At 45.1% G+C, this 24,513-nt stretch overlaps 1 protein-coding gene across 1 annotated transcript in view; it reads right to left on the reverse strand.

Annotated features, from left to right (window-relative positions):
- LOC147707966 (amine sulfotransferase-like) overlaps positions 1 to 24,513 on the reverse strand; it is a 249,662-nt gene that overhangs the window by 88,904 nt on the left and 136,245 nt on the right. Inside the window, exon 3 of the mRNA XM_086926771.1 lies at positions 12,718 to 12,876. Within this exon, the coding sequence (XP_086782897.1) occupies positions 12,718 to 12,876 (159 nt within the window). The remainder of the gene's footprint in view (positions 1 to 12,717; positions 12,877 to 24,513) is intronic.

Raw genomic sequence — 24,513 nt, forward strand, 5'->3', positions numbered from 1 at the left:
TGCAGGCCGCAAGAGAGGTCAATGAGAAAAATACATTCTCCTGATTATGTTTTAAAAATCTCCCTCTCTCCTCTCTCCTCTTCCAAAATGCTGGCATGTACACTGAAGAGGCTAAAATCTTGGCAGGAGATTTCATGAGTCCTCCAGAGACCACTAGTCATAAAAGTACATTTGCCAGTGCAGCCTTTCTCTAACTGTGAGTGAGTTACTTAAAGCTGCTCTAAGGATATAGTTTTACTATCCTTTTCTGTACACTTAAAAAATATAATCATTTAATATATGTGGCCATCTTTATACATCTGCTACATTCCCAGAAACCATTGTGCTGTTTTCCTCTTCTTAAAAATAAAAGTAGGTTTCTTTTCTACTTTTGCAATTTTTTGCTCCGTCGTATTATATGGTTCTATCCAGGTGTGCAATTCCCATAGGAATAAAAGGGCTTTAGCCCCCCTCCTTCATGTGTCTCAGTCCGGGCTACTGCAGCTTGAGCTGCTGTGGGCTCGGCTGGGCAGTGTCTGGAGACTTATCTCCGCCACACCCAAGCTTTTCACAGGGCTTTAATAGATCATTTACATGCCTTTGTGAACTGGTTAATGAGGCTAGGTGTTTTTTTATGGTTCCAGGACTCATGGCTTCGCACTTTGCCCATTCCTTACATTTGTATTTTATTTTTACTGCCACAGTGGGAGAATGCATTTCCTGAAAAGGCATCTCGTTCGTTCAGATGGCACCTTTCCTCGAGAAAAATCCCAGCTATTTGTTGTTGGTTAAGGAGTCTGCAAAGGCCTCGCCTTGACACTAAATAGGGCTGTAAAGAAATGGTATCTATTTATTTGTAACATGACTTTTCTATCTTTGTTTCCTTTCCTTAATAGTCATGGAACACTAATGCAACACTAGAACACATTTAAGTTTGCTTTTGATATTTGCTGTTTGAAGTATGTACAAATATGTGCAAAAAATACCAGCTTTAGGTAACTTTGCTTATTTTTCTGACTGGGACATCAAAATACCAGTGGTGCTGCTATAAATCAGACCAGCCAGCAACCCTAATCAGGAGACTGAAAGTTTGTTGCAGGATCAGCACATTATTTATTTCCTTGATCCTCCATCCCTGATTGATGCCATAATAGCAACCGTTTAACTTATATCAAAAAACCCTATGCCAGCCATCAATACAATGCTGAGGTACTCCAGTTGTCTGGGAACACATCCTGACTTCAGACAACTCCATCCACATTCTCACCCTTCACTTTCATGTTCACCCTGCACTCACAGCGATCACAATGCACTCACACTGCTCACTTTGAACTCACGCCGTTCACCCACCTCCTACCCTGCACTCAAGTGAGCACACTGCTCACCCTGCGTGCACATGACACTCCACTCACTTGTCAGTTTCACCTCTCACCCTACACTCACAGTGATACAATGCACTCACGTTGTTACCCTGCACTCACACCGTTCATCTTCCTCTTACCCTGCGCTCACGCGAGCACACCACTCACCATGCACTCACAGAGACCACACTGCACGTATGCCACTTGCCATGAACTCACACCGTTCTCCCTCCACTTACCCTGCGGACACATGAGCACATGGCTCATCCTGCACTGACAGTGATCACACCGCACTCACACCACTCACCATGTACTCACTCTTTTCACCCTGCACTTACATGAACACACTACTCACCCAGCACTCATGTGACACTTCACTCACCCACCACTCTCTTTGCTCACTCTGCAATCTCACTCAAACAAGCACACCACTCACCATGCATTCATTCCTCCCACTCTGCAGTTTCACCCGTACCCAAACTCATATGTCACATCACTCACCTGGCAGTCATTCCTCTCACGATGCACTCACCAGTCAGTCTCACAAATCACTGTTCACTCTTGCTGCTCACCCTGTACCACACACAGGCACACCACTCACCCTGCATTTTCACTGCTCACACTACCCTGCACTCACTCCTCTCACTGTGCACCTACTCCTCTCACTCGACACTCACATGGCTCCTCTCACATTGCATTCATGCAGCTCACCTGACACTCACATCGGCACACTTTTCACCCTACACTTGCACCTCTTACGCTGCACTCACTCACACTATTCACCATCACCCAGTACTTAAAAGAGCATACCTCTTACTCTCATGAATACACACATATTTCTAATAAGGGACCCACAGAATACTTGCTTGCTCATAGTTACAAATGCCTAGTTAATTCCATCTGCAACAACGGGGCTGGTGCAAGAGGATAGAGTGGACTGGGAATGTGGGATAGCACAATGAGGGAGACTAGGGCTGAGGCTTTGAGGTATGGTGATGGATTTAGGATCGTGTGCCACCTTCAGTGAAATCCTTGTATACCGGGGGCAATTTTTAAAAGTATCTATCCATGGCATTGGCTGAGGTATCACTGGTACATTTCTGTCACTGTCATATTAAATGTACTCCTTGGCATAAAGAGCTCACCCATAAAAAAAATGATGACCTTGGTATAGTGGAAATAATTTCTGACTTAAGACATTTGAAATAAATTAGATCTACTCCTAGGAAAGGCCACTAGAACACATTTAAGTTTGCTTTTGATATTTGCTGTTTGAAGTATGTACAAATATGTGCAAAAAATACCAGCTTTAGGTAACTTTGCTTATTTTTCTGACTGGGACATCAAAATACCAGTGGTGCTGCTATAAATCAGACCAGCCAGCAACCCTAATCAGGAGACTGAAAGTTTGTTGCAGGATCAGCACATTATTTATTTCCTTGATCCTCCATCCCTGATTGATGCCATAATAGCAACCGTTTAACTTATATCAAAAAACCCTATGCCAGCCATCAATACAATGCTGAGGTACTCCAGTTGTCTGGGAACACATCCTGACTTCAGACAACTCCATCCACATTCTCACCCTTCACTTTCATGTTCACCCTGCACTCACAGCGATCACAATGCACTCACACTGCTCACTTTGAACTCACGCCGTTCACCCACCTCCTACCCTGCACTCAAGTGAGCACACTGCTCACCCTGCGTGCACATGACACTCCACTCACTTGTCAGTTTCACCTCTCACCCTACACTCACAGTGATACAATGCACTCACGTTGTTACCCTGCACTCACACCGTTCATCTTCCTCTTACCCTGCGCTCACGCGAGCACACCACTCACCATGCACTCACAGAGACCACACTGCACGTATGCCACTTGCCATGAACTCACACCGTTCTCCCTCCACTTACCCTGCGGACACATGAGCACATGGCTCATCCTGCACTGACAGTGATCACACCGCACTCACACCACTCACCATGTACTCACTCTTTTCACCCTGCACTTACATGAACACATTGCTCACCCTGTACCACACACAGGCACACCACTCACCCTGCATTTTCACTGCTCACACTACCCTGCACTCACTCCTCTCACTGTGCACCTACTCCTCTCACTCGACACTCACATGGCTCCTCTCACATTGCATTCATGCAGCTCACCTGACACTCACATCGGCACACTTTTCACCCTACACTTGCACCTCTTACGCTGCACTCACTCACACTATTCACCATCACCCAGTACTTAAAAGAGCATACCTCTTACTCTCATGAATACACACATATTTCTAATAAGGGACCCACAGAATACTTGCTTGCTCATAGTTAAAAATGCCTGGTTAATTCTATCTGCAACAACGGGGCTGGTGCAAGAGGATAGAGTGGACTGGGAATGTGGGATAGCACAATGAGGGAGACTAGGGCTGAGGCTTTGAGGTATGGTGATGGATTTAGGATCGTGTGCCACCTTCAGTGAAATCCTTGTATACCGGGGGCAATTTTTAAAAGTATCTATCCATGGCATTGGCTGAGGTATCATTGGTACATTTCTGTCACTGTCATATTAAATGTACTCCTTGGCATAAAGAGCTCACCCATAAAAAAAATGATGACCTTGGTATAGTGGAAATAATTTCTGACTTAAGACATTTGAAATAAATTAGATCTACTCCTAGGAAAGGCCAGGCTTTCCTGGTGCACAGTGAAAGTACTGGAATAACTCATAAATGCCCATAAGGGTCTGCAACGTATTTGAAAATGTGATCCCAAAAGTTTTTTAAAGTCCTCAGGGGAGAAGTCTACTTTCCCTTTAAGCATTTACAAGAAATCTGTTAACTTGGTTTGCTTGTTGAAATTTGTAGAACGTATCACACCCCACCACTCACTTTGAACTTTTTCCTCATGTAATGGGCATGAGGTCAGCTCTAACCCCATTTCTGGAAATCCTTGTCTTGCCCTATTTCTCGGAGCAGGACTGCCTGTAGGGTGGTGCGACTGGGGCAGCCGCACCTGGTATTGACTTTGATGGGGGGTGCTCTGTTTAAAAATAATTTTGGGTTGAAAAGCATATGAACTTCTTTGTGCATCAGGTATTTTTCAGGCAACAATAAAAATATCAACATAATGCTGTTGATTAATGTTCCCACTAGTGAGAGTTCAGAATTGTGTCTACTTTCAGTTTTGGCTCATCATAAAGTAGCACAGAGAGTTAATGTGCCTGTTGCAAAGAACGTGTACCATGCAGATCACAGACTTGAATGTAAGTGAACTATAATTAGCAGAATAAAAAATGAAATGTATGTCGGAGAAACGCTATGGAAAGATGAGATGCACTGTTGGAGAGTGGTCGGAGGGAATTCATGGAGAAAGAGGATATGGGGTAAGAGATCACCAAAAAAGACTGTCCTAACCACCGACAGCAGCGCACAAACCAGACCTGGCTGGGAATCTTAGCCCACTCAATCTCCCTCCCCTGAAGTTCGGATCTAGTTGCGCCCCTGGTTCTCTCGGCCTAATTACTCCTCATGCAGCTTGCTGACTCCCCCTTCAATCTTTCCCAAATGCTTAGTGCTTTTTTTTATTTCTGCCTAGAGCTCTTTAATGATTCCTTAGTGCTTTAGCTATAGACAGAAAAAGAGGCAGTTGTGGTGGAAGGCGTAATGTTCACGACACATGGGCGTAGGAACTGTGGGGGACGTGGGGGACATATTGTGATGACCTGTCTTCCTGGGTTTTCTGGTTCTATGTTGGAACCTATCCCCCCCAGATTTTGGAGTGGGGGGGACACGGGGGACAAGGGTGGGGGGGACGAGGGGACAAAATAATTTTCCCTCTCCCTTCTGTTATGCACAGGGCCATTAGCGTGCGAAAGCGCTACCTAATGGCCCTGTACTTGACGTGTGATTCACCTACCTGCAGTCAATGAGGCCACCCGCCCTCTGCCCTTTGTTATTCTGCCGTAAGGCTTGGCCAGTCTGGGAAGGCAGAGAAGGGAAAAAACTCTTGTCTCTTTTCCGTCATTCCCAGAGAAGGCAAGGGCAGTGTCCGCTTCTCCTGCTCAGCCTCTGGTAGCTTCCCTCCTCCCCCCTCTCTCTCTCCTTATTCCTCCATCTCTTTCTGTCGCTGTCTCGCTTATCTTTATGTGCGGATTTCAAAAGACAGCTGTTACATACTCTCTCTTGCCTCTCATTTTCTTTATTTGTTCCCCCGTGAAATGGATCTAAAAATTAGCAGAACACTTTAGCTGGAAATGTCCTAATTTTCTGACAGGGTTCTATTCCAAAGTACAACCTCGGAACGGAGAGAACAAAGTATCAAAATAAGAAAAATTATTAAATAACCAAATAAAGCAATACAGAGTGGTCAGCAGACAGGCCAGATTGTTATTTACACCCATGCACCTTAGCCCTGCTTTACAGAGTTTTCCAGTGAAGCGCTACTTTCTTTTTATCTTCTTTCTTTGAACAACATTGTTTTCCCAGGGTGGGGAAGTGCACCATTCATAAAGGGACTGCAATACCTGGTCGAGGGGTGGACTGGAAAACGTTTAATATGAGCGTTTTCAACTGTTTTAATTATTTTAGCCTATAAAATGTGTACCACAGCTCTGTGTTGAGGGATTTGGTCTTTTTTAAACCAAACTGCTTATATTTTACAGTGATATAAGCAATCGACATTGAAACGGCCCTTCCTAGTCCTGTAGTCATGTCCAAAACTTTTCAGGCAAAATCACTTACTGATTTCTGAATAATGACTTTAAAACATTTAAGGTAACCTTGTTGTTCCTGCTTACATTTCACATGCTTTGCTCATCCTTGCGTTCAGTGTTTGTTTTTTACAGGGTGTTGTTACTTTTTTTCTCTTGACTGGGTGAGAGCTTTCTGCTTAATTCAGAGACTCTGTCCCTCACCACCCCTTGTTGTAAATATTTTTGTCCACCCTAAGCGTGGAAGGGTATTCTCAGATGTGAGACCCTTGCTCATTGCACCATCAGGATTCAAGCAAACCGGGCCGAAGACGGCTGCAATGCCAGAAACCGGTCCCCGGGAGCTTGTTTCCTTCCCAGTGTAAGAATTGGCTTTTGTAGTTTGGTTTGCCCTGTTCCCATCATGCACTGGGACAGGAACAGACTAATTTGCATACAGCCAGGTTCTGAAACTGGGATGGTGCAGTGAGCTAAAAACGGTGTTGGATCTAGCCCTGATCTCTTGACTGGGTGAGAGCTTTCTGCTTAATTCAGAGACTCTGTCCCTCACCACCCCTTGCTGTAAATATGTTACTTTTTTTCAGGCAGCATTTTACTTGTGTCCAATGCATAATTTGAATTGAGTCTCAGCACAATTGGGTTGTAGCTGAAGGCAGTGCCAGTTTAACCCAGTGGGGCAGTATGGTGTTCAGTGGGGGACAGGATGTGGCACTCTGGCCAGAGCTGCCAAATTTGGAACTGGAGCACCATTTTCAGCCTTCATGACCAGTCCACCAGTCCACACTCCCGACAGAGCTCATTCAGATGCTACACCTTAAAAGGCCCGATAGACCTTAGAAGCTCTGGTGTCTTAGCACCAGCAGGTGGACCCTAACGGTGGCAAGTGTGGGTTAACCTTGAAGGCCTGTCCACCACAATCCATGCAGTTCATCTCCTGTCTTGCGAGCAGGCATACGAAGAAGCACTCACTAGAGCAACAGTGACTCTGTCACTGAGGTCACAAGACCCTTGAGGCCAGTCCACCTTGTCATTGGTACCTCCATTGGACTTTTTCAGCACTAGTAGTGCAACTTACCAGGGGTTGGTAATGTTGGATTTGCATGCACATTAAACTCAGGGGGTGATTATAATGGTGGTGGGACTGCCACATCACCGCATCGTTGACAGTCCCACCACCATTGATGACTGTATTACTGCCCGCCATATTCCAATGGCGGGCGGTTGCCTGCCACTCGGAGAGACCGATCGCCACGCACACTTCTCCCTTCCATAGGGAAGGCAGAAGGCTAGGATCCTTGTGCCTTGCAGAAAGGAGAGAAAAGGGTGTATCTGCTCTTCAGGAAGGATATACAATGCAGAAAGGGCCGGAATAGCCATTCTGGCATTTCCTTTGTGGGCTGCAAGCTAATGATGCTTAATTTAAGTTGGTGTCTGCAGGTGAGGCGAACTGTATTCTTTATTAGAGACCGGTACATTATTTAAACCATCAGACTGTAAAACTGAACAAGAGAAAGGCATCAAGAGTTGTTGGCAGAAGGAGGAAGGGAAATATGGAAAACAGAGAATAAGGAGAAAGCAAAGATGAGAAAGAACCTGGAAGAGTGAGATAATGTGGAGGGAGAGTATGTTGGTGGATAAAGGAGGTAGGAGATGAAATCAGATAGACAGCCTTGGTATTCAACAACCCAGCTCCGACACAGATTCACTCACTACCACCCTTTAATAGTGCTGCCCAAGTATCCATACCTACTCTCTCAGAAGCATTCAATTAGTTATGTAGCGCCAGTCATACCAGTGCAGGGTGTCAACACTTTACATCATTCACACTACACAGAGGCAGTCAATCATAGGTGTGTAAATCTGTGTATAGGAAATGTTAAATAAAATTACAGGGTGTAGGAGTCACATGTCATCCATTCTTGTAGACAGTAATGTTTAAGAGTGCTTCGTCTGGATGTTGGAAAGTGGGTTAATAGTAGGGGTAAATGTATATCTGTCCCCGGCAATAAGGACACTACCTCAATATATAGCTCCATACCAGTCTTTGAAAATGATTCTCATGCTCAACCCTTGCTAGCTTGGCTGTTAGCAGGTATGTAAAGCATTTAAAAACACCAATTCAGTAAATATTTAAGACACAACACAATAAAAATCCAACACCAATTTATAAAATTAAAAAATATTTTTTTCTTTAAAATGAAAAAAATCCAATGCAGGGAAACAGGAATATGACTTTTAACATTTTTTGCACGATATAGCACATAGAAACGTATATCCCCTTTTGGTACATCTGGTCAAGCTGGACCTGCTCAAAGTCAAAGTTTCAGGCCGACCACGATGAAGCACTGCAGGGGCTACTCCTTGTGGTAGGTCTCGGTCAAAGTTTTTACCTTCTGACTTAGAAACTTTTCTGGAGCTTTTCTTCACGGGGTCCGTCGAAGCTCTCAGCCACCCCTGATTCGGTGAGGGTTCGCCAGCTTGTCTTGCAACAAACTCCCAGTCAAACTTATGGAAGTCCAACCTGTGGAGCTTTCCAGCGGTACGAGCTAGGGATGCAGGCTGGCACACAGTTGATGGTGGGTGTCTTGGCTCTCATGGTTGGCCCGGTCACCTTTTCTAAGTTCAGAATTAGAAAGGTTTGCAGAGCTTTTTCTTGCAGGGTCCCTCAATGCTTTTCACTAGGCCGGATTCGGTGAGGGTTCGCCAGCTTGGGTTTCTACCTATGCCAGATCAAACTCTGGAAGTCGGACCCCTGGAGTTTTTCAGCCGGAAGAACCTGGGCGGCAGGCCAACTCATGGTTGATGGTTGTCGGCTTGGCTGGCCAGAGTGAGTCGGTCCACTTATAGAGCTTTTTACCAAAGTTGCTCCAAACTTCTCCAAACCTCTGGAACTTCTTCCTGAAGTTTTCCAAAGGGTCTCAAAGGGTCCAAAACTTACTCCACGGGTCTGGAATCTCCAAGATGGTCCTTGAAATGGACTCCAGTTACCACAATCCACTTGGACAAAACCCTTTCAAATTCACTGGTAGTTCTCCAGGCTAAGGATTCTTGGTGGGCCAGATTAGCTCTGTTAACCTTCAGCGTGCAGGGAGTCCACTCTTTAGTCCTTTTGAAGCAAGGTAGTCCATAGGACTGTAATTCCAGATTGTGCAACAGGCACAATCTTCAGTCCAGAGCCTGGTTGGTTCAAATCAAACTCCTCAGCAGGGACCCTTCTTCTCCCAAGTTTGAAGCAGCATCACCTGAGAGGCTTTGTCCCTGTCAGATACGTATTCCAAGTTCTCTGGGTCAAGAAGGAGGACACTCCTGTCCAATGAGGTGCAGGGCAATGCTCCAGGGTATGACCACATCCTCTAAAGTGGGGCATTATTTTCCCAAAGAGAGCATCATTTCTCCAAAATTCATCATGGCTGATTTTCCAGCAGAGGGAGCAGAACTAACTCAACCAGCCGACAGGATGGCTTCATATACCTAGGTCCACTCCCCTTACATCTGGGAATTCCTCCTAAATCCCCCCATCCGGATGTGGGAGAGGTGTAAATGAAAGTGATTTTTCCAGCTTGTCTCCTTCTCTTGAAGAGCATTGTTTACTACCACTCCCCCTGGCTCTGGCGTTCCTATGCCCAGCAACCTCTACTCTCAGACATGCCACCTAACTCCAGGGGTCATTTATCACCTCTTCAAACAGCCAGTCCAATCCATTTACCTCTGACAAATCAAGGCAGGGCACTAAGGGCTGAATAGTTGCTTGCAGGCAAGAAAATCTTATAACTTCTTGTCTGTACATCTTAGAATAAATTCAACAATACCACATTGTTGCAATTATCATTAACATTCTTCTGAGTCCTTTAATCCTAGTTGTATGGCTTTACTTTCTCCAGTTATTAATTAATAACCTCTTGCAATGTTAACCTATGGGCTGGGGATCTGCAATGGAAAAATTAACTGGCCAATTTCCCCAATACCAGGGCCTGTATAAGGATCCTCCTTATACCTACAGGACCCCTACCCCTAGAATACATAGGAAAGACTTTATGGGTTCTGATCATATCAAAATATTGCAGATCCTCACTTCACAGTGCTCCTAGCACAAAAGCTGATTTTGGGAAGCACTACACTACAATGTAGGCAGTGAAATGTGCAATTTCACTAAACCCAGGGCATATAACACTCATTTTATAAGGGCCCTCCTTGTAGATACCTGGCCTCCAACCCCTAGGACACCTAGGGGAACCCCTGGGGATACCTAATATGCTCCAACATTGTAGTTTATCAATTTGTAAGTGCGCTAAACCCAAAAGTCAAGATTGGGCACAATTTGCATTTTAAAAGCAGTCCTCCAACATGGGTCTGCTTTTAAACTAACCTTAGGCTACAGCAGTGCACACATGCAAGAGCAGGAAGGGGTTCTGGCCTCTAAACCACTATGCCCTAATATATACTAGGGACTTAAAGGTAGTTTCAATCCCCATGCCCTATTATGTACTAGGGCTGTATAGGAGAGGTCATGTCAATCATGGAGGTACCCTAAACCATAGTGCACCCTAGTGTATGTGGGTATTTTTACTGTATTCGTAAGTGTCTCTTTCAACATAGCACTGGCCCTGGGCCTGGTTAGTCAGAGGCCAGGGTCAGTCAGAGTCAGGTACCACCAGTACCAGTCAGCAAAAAGTTGGGGAGTGCCCAGGGCACTGATGGCTCTGCAACACCAGAGAAGCACAAACCCAGAATTTAAAACATAACACCATGGTTGGGGGTTCTCTTTAATAATCAGAATTGATTTCCATCCTAATGAACCGATTTTCAAACTTTAGGATAATGAAATACTGGGTAAAAATCATAACGTTCTAATCTATACCTTGCAGTTTTCATGCAGCTCTTTGATGACGGTTAATAGCTCACTGTTCAGTGTTAGGATTTTAACTTATAAACTGCAAATAGCAAAAGAATCTCTCAGACAAAAGCAGTAACTCACTGACCTATTTACATTATATGCATTTTGTGATCTGCGTGGTACACGATCTTTGTAGCGGGCATATTACCCCACTGTGGCTACCTTACCATGAGTCAAAACTTCCAGTACTCAGACCTCGGATCTCTCTCAATAAAGATAATTAATCACCGAAGTTATCTTCACATTTTTATTGTTGCCTGAAAATTTCTGGAGACCAGGAATGCAGCAGCAGGTACTTTTCAAGCCATAATGCACTTACAACCATGACGCCCTCACCCGAAGTCAGCATCCTTTTTTGCTTGGTGCATCAAGATGCAAGATTCATATACATTTTTTTTAACATTTGGTCTGATTACTATGGGAATGTAAACAACAATAAAGCATACATGCAAACTGTGACTACATACCTTCTTTTCTCAATATTTCACTTCAAAACGATGCAAATGTATTTGTTTAACGGGTGGTGATTTGTATAGGGTCAATGGAAAATCCAAAAGGTTGTCCCTGTCCCCCCCAGAATTTTAGTGTCTCCTACGCCCCTGTCACAGCAGCACCTTTAACTCCGGAAGTAGAAGGCGTGTTTCCTTGTCACTGAAACAGAGTTATGGTTCGGAAAAGACGGAGTGGTGAAAAAAGGTGTGAAGGCGCAGTTGTGTAATGGTCGCTGCAGCGCTGACTTTGTTGTGCTCCTGAAGCAGAAGGGGTATAATTTGGAACTCTGTTAGTGGTGCTTAAGATATTTGACCAATCTTAATCAGACAGAAGGCGGGAGTCCTGTATGTGCCATCTGTTATCAGACTAAATGTGATACCGCTATTTCCGGTACAATTGTGCTACACAATGCCAGCGTTGTATTTGATACTAACAACTTATGTCTCACTCAACTTTTATCTTGGGAAGGTGGCTGAGAAGGGAGCTTGGTTGCTGAATTGGCTTCGAGAGACCTGTATGTGCGGCCAGAGGATGCCCACAAAAACATCACAAAATATGGTCCTATTAGTGCTTATACAGTGATATTCTTAAGCCCTGTGGTGGTCAGCCTAGGACAGTAGACATTGTAATCAAGGCCTATCCGACTAATATATATCTGCTGGAAAAGCCTGAAGGGGGATTTGAGCGGCGTTGGAGGTGTTTTGGGGTGATTGTACGCGATGACTGTGTTATCTATCGATTGGGGATACACTATGTGCATATGACCCCTACATGTCTGATAGTGCTTTATTTGTATAACTTGTTACACAATAATGAAATGTTTTGTAAAAAAGAAAACTTATATTTCAGAAAACACTATTGTCAGGTGATATCATTTCTCCTAAATAGCAAATCTGATCGAGATACATTCGGATAACTTGGAGACTCAGGGGCATATTATCAAGGACAGGCGATACATTATCGCCGCTTTTATCGGCAGGAAACTGCTGATAAAGCGGCGATAATGGCCTTGATAATATGCTCTATGAATTCCAATCGAAGCCCATGTTAGATGTGAACACATCTAACATGGGCTTTGATTGGAATTCATAGAGCATATTATCAAGGCCATTATCGTCGCTTTATCAGCAGTTTCCTGCCGATAAAAGCGGCGATAATGTATCGTCTGTCCTTGATAATATGCCCCTAAGTTTCATCCTCTGGCTTCATAAAGCCCCAAGCGATAAGTCCTTTGTAAACTCTGTGCTTGGTCTGAAATGAGGGTTTACCTTACCTGATTTTGGGTATCCAGCCAAGAATACGTCATCGTCTCTAATTTCAAATTCTTCCAAGGTGTCTACGTGTTCGCGTACAAACATCGTTGCTATGAAATTATATCCCTTGTATTTCATAACACCTCTTTTGCTGTCGTCTAACAGAATGGCACTAGAGTCTGCAATAAAAAACACATATTTTGGTCAATATCAACGTCAGATCGGTTACTGTTTTTTGTAAAGTGGCTCATGCAGGATCAGACTAAAAAATAAAATGTTTGTTTACATTTAATTTATCTGGATAGTTAGGTGACTGTGATGAATTTGTAACAGTTGAACTATTTCATCATTCTATATGGAATGCTAGCTATGATGTGCAATTAACAGAGAGTAATCCATTCTCCCGGGGCCAAAGAAGCTTATATATTACACAACTCAACATAAATATGCAGGACCTGATTTACAAAGGTGAACTTACACTTTTGCGCAAGTTTACTATTTGTTTGGTATTCACAAACTACAAGGTTAATTTTAGTAATAGTAAGTTTAGGATTGTGGAGACTCTGCACTCGTCGTGGAGATTCCGCACATAAAAATATTGGACTTTCATATATTTTTATGTGTCAAGTTCTCCACACTGAATGCTGAATCTCCGCAGTTGTTAAATTACTATTAGTTACATTAAACTCGTAGTTTGTGATTACCAAAACAATTGTGGATTTTCACAAAAGAGTAAGTTTAGCTTTGTGAATCAGCCCGTATTATGTGCATGTATAACTCATAATTCACTTAACACCTGAAGTTGTGAGGGAAAAGTTGCAGCAGCGGCCGGCACAGGTAAACGCATTGGGGTGGCGGGATAGGAGTGGGGACAGAGGTGGGGTAAGGGGTGGGGCAGGGTGGGAGAGGGCGAAAGTCCACAGATGATGGAATAGGTATATTTAAATAAATAATACCTATTGCGCCATCTGATGACTCCTCCCCACTGCGCCCTGACCCGCTGCAATGCCTCACGGCGATTACCTGAGCCAGTCTCCGCTGGAAAGGGGCCATTCCATTGCTCACTATTTTATGACCGGCATAACAATAAAGGTTTTTGCACAACTAACATTCAGTCCAAGTGTTTTCCATCTAGTTTTTTTCAAGGTACTATTAGGATCACTTTGCATGTGGTTTTTGGGATTCTGTGTTAAACAAACTGTTGCAAAGGCTGTTTTCACAAGAATTTGCCCATTACACACAATAGGAAACATGTGCAAAACCAAACCCTTGCAATGCATGTAACACTTAGAACGAGACTGATGGTTTTTTAATAATATATTTGAGGAAAACATTTACATTTTGAAAAAATTGTCTGGTCACTTCTAAGGCGAAAAGTCATAATCACATTTGATTCCAATTTTATATATGTAAAAAAAACAATACTATTTTGTGTGTTAATATAAATATTCACTGAAAAAAACATAGGTTTCAGGCACGTTATGGTTAGAAATTAGCATTTAAAAAACCTTAGAAATACACTGAAAAAACCATAGGTTTCAAGGGACGTTATAGTTAGTTGGAGATTTCATATAAAATCATAGAAATTCGGCCGTTATAGTTAGTAGACCTAACTATAACTCGCGCCCCCGCAATGCACTGCTGATGACGTCACATATTACATCACTCATGACATGCTCAGTGACATCACTGATGACATCTCAAATGACATTACTGATGACATCACTGATGACATCATCCAGTAACTGTGTGTTTCTATAAAGTATAAAAATATGTTTTATATATATATGTATTTATATATGTCAAGGTGTATCGAAGTATGAGTGGGTGTATGAGTCTCTGAATGGATGATTTAGTAGGTGTGTGACTGACTGTATAAGTGAGTGATTAAATGTGTCTTACTGAATGTATGGGTTAGAGACTAAACTCTGTGAATGTCTTTATTAGCCTGTTGATGTGTAAGCGGCTGCATGGCTTGGTGAGTAGCTACATGAGTGTCTATATGGGTTATTTTTTGGTTGTCTGAGTATCTGTATGGGTGTCTGAGTGTCTTTGTGGGTGGGTGGGGGTGTGTGACTCTGTGCATTGATATGTGAGTGGTTTTTCACTGGGTGTATAGGTTCAAGAGTGCATATGAAAACACCTGTATGGGTGGGCGAGTGTGTGTATGGATGTGTTGGTGAGTAAATGGATGTCTCAGTGGTGCATGACTACAGCCCCCAGGAGCCCTTGCTTTGCCCTGCAGCCCCGCCCACCTCTGCTCGCTTTCACGCCCGGAAGGCGCTAAAAACATCAGCGGTCCTCCCGCGTCGTGGGAGAAGCCCGGGAGACAAGGGTGGGGCCGTCCGTGGCCGGCGTAGGCCGGCGTAGGCCGGACTGGGAAACCCCTCTAACATTTTTTTTCCTAATCTGTACTATTTGTGTTGTTCTCCTGCTATTATAGTTTATTGTTGCCCCCGATGGGTTTTTTCCATGCAGTCTAGCCTTTTGCCTATGCCAATGACTACGAGGTCCGGGAAGATTAGGAGGGTGGGGGTGGTTCTGTAAGCGGCACTATGGACCAATTCATAACCTGAGCCTTCTCTGTGTTAGAGAAGGAGATTGCTATCACGGAACGCCGACTGTCACTCGAACCTCTCAACCACAAGCGTTCCTCATTAGGGTCTCTAGCCCTATCAGTCTCACCTGCAAATATTGTTGCACACATGGCGGGCGTATCCCCGGATTCAGACCAAGATAATATGTGTTATCAGTTCTAGCCTAGATAGGCTTAACGGGGTAGCATCTCCTGGACCAGAGCCCTTCTTGCCCGTAGAGTCGCCTGCGGTTCCTTTTGAAATTGCTGCACAATCCAGTAACTCAAACCCTTCTAGGAGTCCCCTTGAAAATGGGAAGATAGTGGGGGTTGTGGGTCCTAGATATCCCGCCCTCAAAAGGAAAAGAATCATAAGCAGTTTAATGGGTGGACGTACCAAACCTCCCAAAAAGTTTAAAGCAAAAAATCTCATGGAAGGGTAGAAACTCTTGGGATTAGGGAGGACAAGTTTAACGAATCCACCTCAAGGGAGTACCCAGTTTACCAACCACACTAACTCAGCAGAGCATGTGCATGCAAGCATGGACCATACTCCTGTTACACGCCTCTTATCCCCGAGCCTCCTCATTTCCCAGATTGAGAAACTAGTGAAATCCTTGATCCTTCCCGTGTTGGAGGTGGTGAAGGTTGTGGCAGAGAGGCTAGAAAGATTTGAGCAGGCCACTCTGGATAACATTTTTTCACTCAAATCCCTAATCAAACTGCATGCTAAGAACCCCCAGGCAGAGAGCGAGCAGACTAGACACATGGGGAGGACTCCAGCTCTCGCTGTGGTACAGGTGCCAGCAACCCCTGGATTAGCTCGGATACCTCAGTTAGGCCAGGCGGCTGTAGTAATACCCGGACCTCCTATCCGTGTACAGCCAGCTAGTTCCACTGACGCTAAAATACCGGGGCAACATTCTGTTAGTTCCTCCACTGTATCGAATACAACGGGGCACAAAAATACCTGCCCCAGGGCACCAAGACAGAGAGATGACCTAAATCTTCCCCCAGCCATTCAAGGGAGATCTAGCAATAGTCCTGTGCCAACCACCCAGCAGACCCGTCAGGCCCCAAATGAGGTTTTTGGAGCTCCCTATGTTAATCTCCCGCCGGAGTGTCAGCCGTACGTTGTTGTGCTAACTAGCGTCCCGCCCTTGAAGGTTGACCAACACGAATCTTACCAGGAGCTCAAGAACAAAGCCATGCACTGGTTAAGAAATAATAGACCCCTCCCAAGTGAGTTGGATGGGCAGATTCTACATGTTAGAAGGGTGGGGTGGGTTGGCAATAGGACCAAAGATTGTCAAGGGGATTGCATTATGGTAAATTTCAAGGATGTAAGGGTTGTGCGGTTCATTTGTAACCAGCAGGTAGGATATGGTGGTGCAGGAATAGGTACAGTTGATCTGAGCTATTTCTATGCTAGAGTACAAGGTCCCATGAACACACGTCACCAGTTCAGGGGCGGTAGGCAGGATGGCTTCTTTCTCAATAACTATCTTGACCCCATGGCTTACCTACCTATTGTAGGTCCCGGGGGATATGGGAGGCCAAATGGCTATTGACGTGGTGCCCATCCTTGGGATTTCGTTATGTCCCCAAATTTGGTGATTGTGTCTAAGTCCAGTAATCTGGGTTTAAGCAAGTTTAGCAAGTGCACCTTCTGGCCCTCTGGTTTCCACTGGAAGATCTTCAACCTCTAGTACCCCTATGCACTATGCCAGGCCGTTGCCAGTGCGTGAACCCTGTTCTTCACAGACTGGTAATGGGCGGTCCGTGAGTGAGGGTTTACTGGTAGTAACCCCGCGGAGGGTCGGCCCTCTTAAATTCAATCCCCAACCGGAGCCAGCTGTGGCGAATCCAGCTTTTAGGATTCTCAGCTGAAATATCGCAGGTATTTCCCGGAAGTTAGATCTACCTGACTGGAACACCCAAGTGGGTGGTATTCAATCTGTATCTTCCAAGAGACCTGGAGCAAGGAACACTGCTATAAGGTTGGGTACACCACTTATTTTGCACCTGCAGTCCCCTCATCTTCAGGGAAAGGTCGCCTCTCATGAGGACTACTCATATGGGTCGACATCTCACTGGGCTGCCAAATTGTGCAGAGTGCGACCAACTCCCCTGACATACTAAGAATTTCACTTAGGGGCCACGGAGAGGGCATACCCTAGATATCTTTAACATGTATGCCAGGTGTACCAAAGGAGACTCCTTGTCCCCTATAGTTTCGAGCTTGGAAGACCAACTCAGGCAATGCCCTGCTAGTTCGTATGTCCTGGTCGCGGGGGATCTCAACTGTACTTTTGAGCCCTTCGCGTCGGAGGACATTTTGGACATTGCTGACGAGGATGCTAGAAGGGGTATACCCTCACTAACCATCCAACCTATAAGGAGGTGGTCCCAACGGGTCATGCAATTGAAATCCTTGACCCTGGAATTAGGATTAAGGGCAGCAAATCGGAGAACCATTTCAGATCCATCTGGAGCCCACACCTTCAACAGGGTGCACCATACCTCAAGGATAGATTACATCTTGCTTGACCTTAAGCTCTGGAGCTTTATGCATGATATGGAAGTTCTGCCCTCAGTAAATACTGATCATAACCCGCTATCTTTGGCACTGTACCCCCTGTGGACATGCGCACATACTGTGGTTATGCCAACCAAAGTGCTTTCCACCATTGAAGCCCGTCCCTCAAACTGCGGGAGGCGTCTTAAGTGGAGGAAGGTTGCTATGGATGAGGGGAAAATCCAAGCTATAGGGGCCCTTCTAGTGGCAGTCCAGAACAAGTTGGATTCCCCTTCCCTGGTACATAGGGACGTGACTTCACTTTTCTGTGAGACCATCAAGGCTTTGGGTAATCTCTTTCTTATCCCAAGCAGGGATCCTACTCTGGCGGAGGGTAAGAAACCAAAGTGCCCTTTTGGCTGGTTTACCAAAAAATGCAGGGAAAAAAAATCTACACTTATTGCAGCGATCAAAAGCAAATATCCGGCTAAGATTAGGCTGGCTAGGAAAGATTACAAACAGACTACTAACGCAGCTAAGAACGAATGGGAGGACAGGTACTGGTGTGACCTAAAGGAAGCCAGTGCAGGAAGGGACCCTAGAGGGTTTTGGAACCTAATCAGGGCTAGGAGTAGGCCAGATAATACCCTCATCACGTGTAACATCACAGGCGAAAGTTGGTACAATCACTTCTCGTCCCTCTATAACATCACCATGGAGGGCAACCAGGTGCTGCCTAATTCCCATTTCATCCTAAGCAACCCCCTAGGGGACCAATTAGGAGATCCTTTCTCCCCAAAGAAAGTTGAAAATGTAACAAAAACCTTGGTGCCACTTAAAGCAGCTGGCCCCGACGGGATACCGGGAGACTTGATATGCACCAATTATATTAAGTGGGGGAGGCTAATTTCGTCACTACTCAATGCTATCAATAACGGAGCGTCAGTCCCAGACTCTTGGAAAGGGGCGGAGGTCGTCCCAATTTTTAAAAAGGGGTGCCGGAACTACCCCGCCAATTACCGCCCAATTAGCCTTATTGATACTACACAGAAGGTTGTGGGGAAAGTGGTTCTGGGGAGGGTGCTCAAGTGGGTGGACGATAATAACATCTTATCGGACTACCAAGCTGGGTTCAGGTCCGGTACAGGGACCATCGAACAGGCCTTTAGACTGGTGCTCCTTTATTGGAAGGTGGTGGTACTGGGCAAAGGCAGTCTTTACTTAGCGTTTATAGATCTAAGGACAGCCTTTGACCTAGTGCTTCGGGAGGGGCTGTGGGAGGTCCTGTCTGGATTGGGGTTGCCCCCGTATATTTTGTCCATATTGGTGAGGCTCCACGATGACAACTTTGCCCAGGTGCGGTGGGGCTCTCATGGCCAAAAAACAGATAGGATTTTAGTGAATAGGGGTGTCCACCAGGGATGTGTGCTCGCTCCCACTCTATTTTCACTTTATGTAAATGGAGTGGTTGAACATCTACTTAAAAATCCATCAGATGCACCATCCCTGGCGGGTAAGCGAATACCAACCCTCCTATTTGCTGACGACACTCTCCTTATCTCGAAGTCCTCCGTGGGCCTGCAGAGCCTCTTGGATAGCTTTCAGGCCTTCTGTACACAAAGGGGATTGATTATCAATACTGACAAAACCAAGTATCTGGTTCTGAACCCGCCCAAGAAAATGGGTCGACCGCCAGTATTGAATTCTGTGCCCCTGGAGAGGGTCGCAGAATTCGATTATTTAGGCATTCGTCTAACAGATTCTATGCAGTGGAACAAGCACATTCAAAAGATGCTACTTAGTCACAAAAAGGAAGGGGGGCTCTTCTTAGAGACCAGCGCTCCTCTTCAATTAAACCTATTGCCCCGGTCATTGAGATCTATAAAGCAAGAGGGGTTAGTTCGGCCCTGTATGGGGCTGAGTTGTGGGGCACATGTAACATCGAGGTGCTAGTCAGATCCAAGAATAAATTCTGAAGGACCTGATGGCATTCCCCAGAGTATCCCAACTCTACCCTTGCTACTAGAAACGGGGTGCCGCTCGATCAAAGATCAAGCACAAATCCGCCCGTTGTTACTATGGGCCCGGTTATGGCGAAGACCTGAACTGGCTTCCTGTGCAGAAGGATTGACAGAAGTTATGTCAACTCATGGCTGGTCCAAAATCAAATGGCTGAAAGGTGTAACATTTCTGCTTGGGGAGTTGGGTTTGGGAGATGCTTGGGAATCTAGATCTGCTCCACCCAAAGCTGTCCTCAAGAAGTTGCATTGGAATTGGATCACTTACAAAAACTGCTCTGTGTCGACGCATTGTAGAAACATCACTGAAATTTTGAGGGTTAAGGACGTGGCTGCTTATGAACCTTATTTGGACACCATTACGAACCCTGCAGATCCGGCTTTGTATTTCAAATTTAGAGTGGGGTCCCTACCAGTAGGTGAATTGACTGCGCGCTGGAAACCTCCTCAACAGACCTCACCTTTTTGCTCAACTTGTAAGACACGGGTAAAGTCTGTTGCCCACTTGTTATTTGAATGCCCGGCCTATGAAGTCCTGAGGCGCTGTTGGTTAAAACCAATATGTAGAGAACTAGGCACCCGGCATCACATTGTGGTGCTACGTATTTTGATGTCAGACACTCGGACTATGTTTTCATGTGCTGTGCCCAAATTTTTAGGATGGTCATGGTCCATCCGATCAAAAAGACTTTTTTTATCCATTTAATGATTGTTTTTTAGTATATATATATTGTTGCTTTTAAGTAAGTCATAATGCATAATACCAAGTACGTTGTAAATATCGTGGTTTTTAAATGTGATGTAAAATGCTTTTAAGATAGCATGTGAGTAACTACATATGTTTTAAAGCAGTATATGTGAGTGTTGGAGTATATAAATGCCTATATGTGAGAGTGAGTGATTGCAAGAGTATCTCTATGGATCAGTGTGTGTTTCTATGAGTGATTGTTTATGAGAATAAGTATGGGTTAGTACCTGTATAAATAAGTGTGGTGGTGTGTGTATGACTGAATAAGCAAGGACATGGGTGTGTGATAGTTTCCTTACATGACTGACACAGTGTATGAGTAACTCATTGGTGAGTGGCAGTGTGTGAGGGTCTATATGGGTTTATCAGTGGATATATCAGTGGTTGTATAGATGAATGACTGTGTGTAGGAGTGACTGTATGGGTTAGTGGGTGGATGTGTGTGTAGATGTATGAATCACTGAGCAGGTATGTACTAACTGCTATTGGTCTGTCTATGGTTTGGATATTGGTGGTCTGTATTTTAGAGTGGGTATATGAAAGGTTTTATTAGGGTATGAGGAGGTGCGTCAGATGATCACATGAATGATGAAATCAGTGATGTCATTTGAGATGTCATCAATGATGTCATCAGTGATGTCACTGAGCATGTCATGAGTGATATAATATGTGACGTAATCAGCAGTGCATTGCTGGGGCACGAGTTATAGTTAGTGAATTCTTTCAGTGAATTTCAAAGGTTTTTTAAGTGCTAATTTCTAGCTATGCCTGCATAGGATGTTAAATGCAGTCCAAAAGATCTTATCAGTGCCGCCAACAGGCTGACATAAATGTTGGGACTGAAGTCGCACTTACGCGCTCCCTGGCACGCGCTTGGATGGGGATTGAAGTCCCTTTCACTGCTGGGGGTCCTTTTGGGGCAAACTAACCTACCCTTTACCTCCAGTAAGCCCCACGCAGTGGGATTGTTGAGAGGGAGACAAAGGCCATGCTCCCTTTCTAAACCACTCTGCAAACGTGCCGCCTAGCGCGTTTTAAGTTGGGGGATTAAGTCCCCTTGAATCCTGAGGGTCCCTGGAGGCCAACTAACCCACCAGGTACCTCCAGTAAGCGCTAAGAGCTGTGATGCAGAGAGGTGTTAAAAAGGGCATGTACTGGACAACCTCTCGGCAGCGCAGGCCTGTAGTGCTTACTGGAGGTACCTGGTCGGCTAGTTGGCCCCAAGGGGCCCTCAGGATTGAAGGGGAATTAATTCCCCAACCTAAAGCGCACCACAGGGCTTGTTTGCACACAAGTTACCTCAGGCCCCGCCCGCTGCTTTCGCCACTAACACACCCAGTGGCATGTTTTAAGTTGGGGGATTAACAGCCTGATTCATGATCGGGCCGTTTTGCGAGGCTCAAATAGCGAATCATAAGGAATCGCTATTTGAGACTCGCAAAACGGTAATCATGTAGGAATCGCAATATTAATTGCGATTCCCACTGATTCCTTATTTGCGATTAGCTAATTGCTAATCGCAAATAAGGAATAACTCCCCATGCATTCCTATGGGCCAAAAGGCCCATAGGAATGCATGGGGAGTATTCCTTATTTGCGATTAGCAATTTGCTACTCGCAAATAAGATAGCGATTTAAAGGGTGCCAGGGGTGTCCAAAGGACACCCTTTAGCACCCCTTAAATGCAAATTGAAACAGGTGTTGCGCACACACATGTCCAAAGGACATGTGTGTGTGCAACATGCAACTTAGAAAAATGCTTTTAAAAGCATTTTTCTAAGTTTTTGCTATTTACCGAGAGGTCTGACCTCTCGGTAAATAGCGGCCCAAAATTGCATTTTCGCAATTTTCAAATGCTTCATGAATTGCATTTAAGGAATCTCAAATAGAGATTCCTTAAATGTAATTCCTCGCAATTTAGCGATTTAGCAATTACCGATTTTTGCATTTGGGATGCTGAATCCCAAATGCAAAAATCGCACTCCCAAAGGGCCGGATTCTCAGAATCCGGCCCTTTGCGAGCCGATTTAGCCTTCATGAATAAGGCTGTAAGTCTCTGTGAATCCTGAGGGTCCCTGGGGTCCAACTAGGCCACCAGGTACCTCCAGTAAGCGCCACAGAGGTATAAAAAGGGGTGTGGCCTGGACCACCTCTATGCAACTCAGGCCTGTGGCACTTACTGGAGATACCTGGTGGGCTAGTTGGCCCCCAGGGGCTCTCAGGATTGAAAGGGAATTAATTCCCCAACTTAAAACGCGCACAGGGCTTATTTGCACACGTCACATCAGGCCCCGCCTCTCGCTTCACCACTGTGCAAACGTGCCCCGTGGCGCGTTTATGTTATGTTATGTTATGTTATAGAAGCTTATAAAACGCACTTATACCCAAAGGTGTCCTGGCACTGCATTCTGACTCACAGGAAACAAAGAAGGGGTACCTTGTACCGTGAATACCCATGTCTTCAGCCCCTTTCTAAAAGAGAGGCGCTCCAAGGCATTTCTGAGATGCAGGCTTTCACAGCACAAAAGGAGAAGCTGTTACCTCCCCAGTTAGATTTTTTTATCCGGGGAACAGCTACTAGTTTACCTTCAGAGGAGCGCAACGCTCTACCCGGAACATACCATTTAAAGCATCTCCTCAGAAACTCCGGGCCACTGCCCATCAGAGACTTAAAAACAGTGCACAGTGCTTTAAATTGTGCTCATTTTGTTACTGGCGGCCTGTGCAGTTGCCGGAGTCCAACTCGAGCGGAGGCAAACTTTGGTATGCCTGTTAGCAGTCTAGCCGCCGCATTTTGTACTAGCTGTAGTCTGTAAAGATGTTTTTTTTTTCAAGTTTAGGTACAGACTATTACAATAATCCAGCTGAGACAAAATGAGGGCTGAGACTGCTGTCCTGAAACCATCGTCTGGAAGGAAAAATTTAATTTTTCTCAATATTCTGAGGAGGTAGAAGCAGGTAGATACAACTCCGCTGACCTGGTCACCAACATCAAGTTTGTGATCCATGATCACACACAAATTCTTGGCTTTAACTGTGGAAGCTGGTAACTTTCCCATTACTTCAAGCCACAGGTCAGGTGTCCAGCTGTTGGGATAATTTCCAAATATGATGACCTCGGTCTTGCCTGCATTCAATTTCAGGCAGTTGGAGGCCATCCAGCCAGAGATATCTGTCAGGCAGTCATGACATCTGGAGGCCATAACTTCTTCGGTCCCTCGTTGTATGGACAACACAATTTGTGTGTCTTCTGCATAGGATGTTAAATGCAGTCCAAAAGATCTTATCAGTGCAGCCAACAGGCTGACATAAATGTTATAAAGCTTGGGACTGAGGGAGGACCCCTGCGGCACCCCGCATGGGAGAGAAAAAGGCTTAGATTTGTCTTTCCCCAAATTAACTGTTTGTATTCTGTTAGCCAGGAAAGATTTCAAGAGTCTCCAGGGCCTGCCTTCCACCCCCAACTTCGACAATCGGTCCATCAGCAAATTGTGATGGACCATATCAAAGGCCGCTGACAGATCAAGTAAAATCAGGACCGCCACCCGTCCCTGATCAACCGCTGCTCTCACCTCCTCCGTGGCTCGATAAGGGCCAGCTCCGTGTTATGTCCTGCATGAAAGATAAATTGCGTGGGGTCAAGTGCATTGGTGCTCTGAAAGAAAGATCTGAGTTGCCTAGTGATGGCCTTTTCTAACATATTAGCCGGCAACGGGAGTCGAGATATGGGTCTGTAATTGTTGGGATCGTTTTTATCCAGATTAGGTTTTTTTGTTAGGGGGAGTATCGAAGCGGATTCCCATGTTCTGTGATATTCGCCTAAGTCTATGATGGTATTAAATAAGGGTGAAAGGGTGGTTGCAACTAGGCCTGGGCGGTAAATTCGATTCTGTTTGCGGAATTTGGGTAATTTCACGTTCCGTCGGAGAACGCGAAATTGCCCAAAATTCTGCATTC

This window comes from Lissotriton vulgaris, chromosome 6, assembly GCF_964263255.1.
Source record: "Lissotriton vulgaris chromosome 6, aLisVul1.2, whole genome shotgun sequence".
In the NCBI taxonomy this organism is placed as follows: Eukaryota; Metazoa; Chordata; class Amphibia; order Caudata; family Salamandridae; genus Lissotriton; species Lissotriton vulgaris.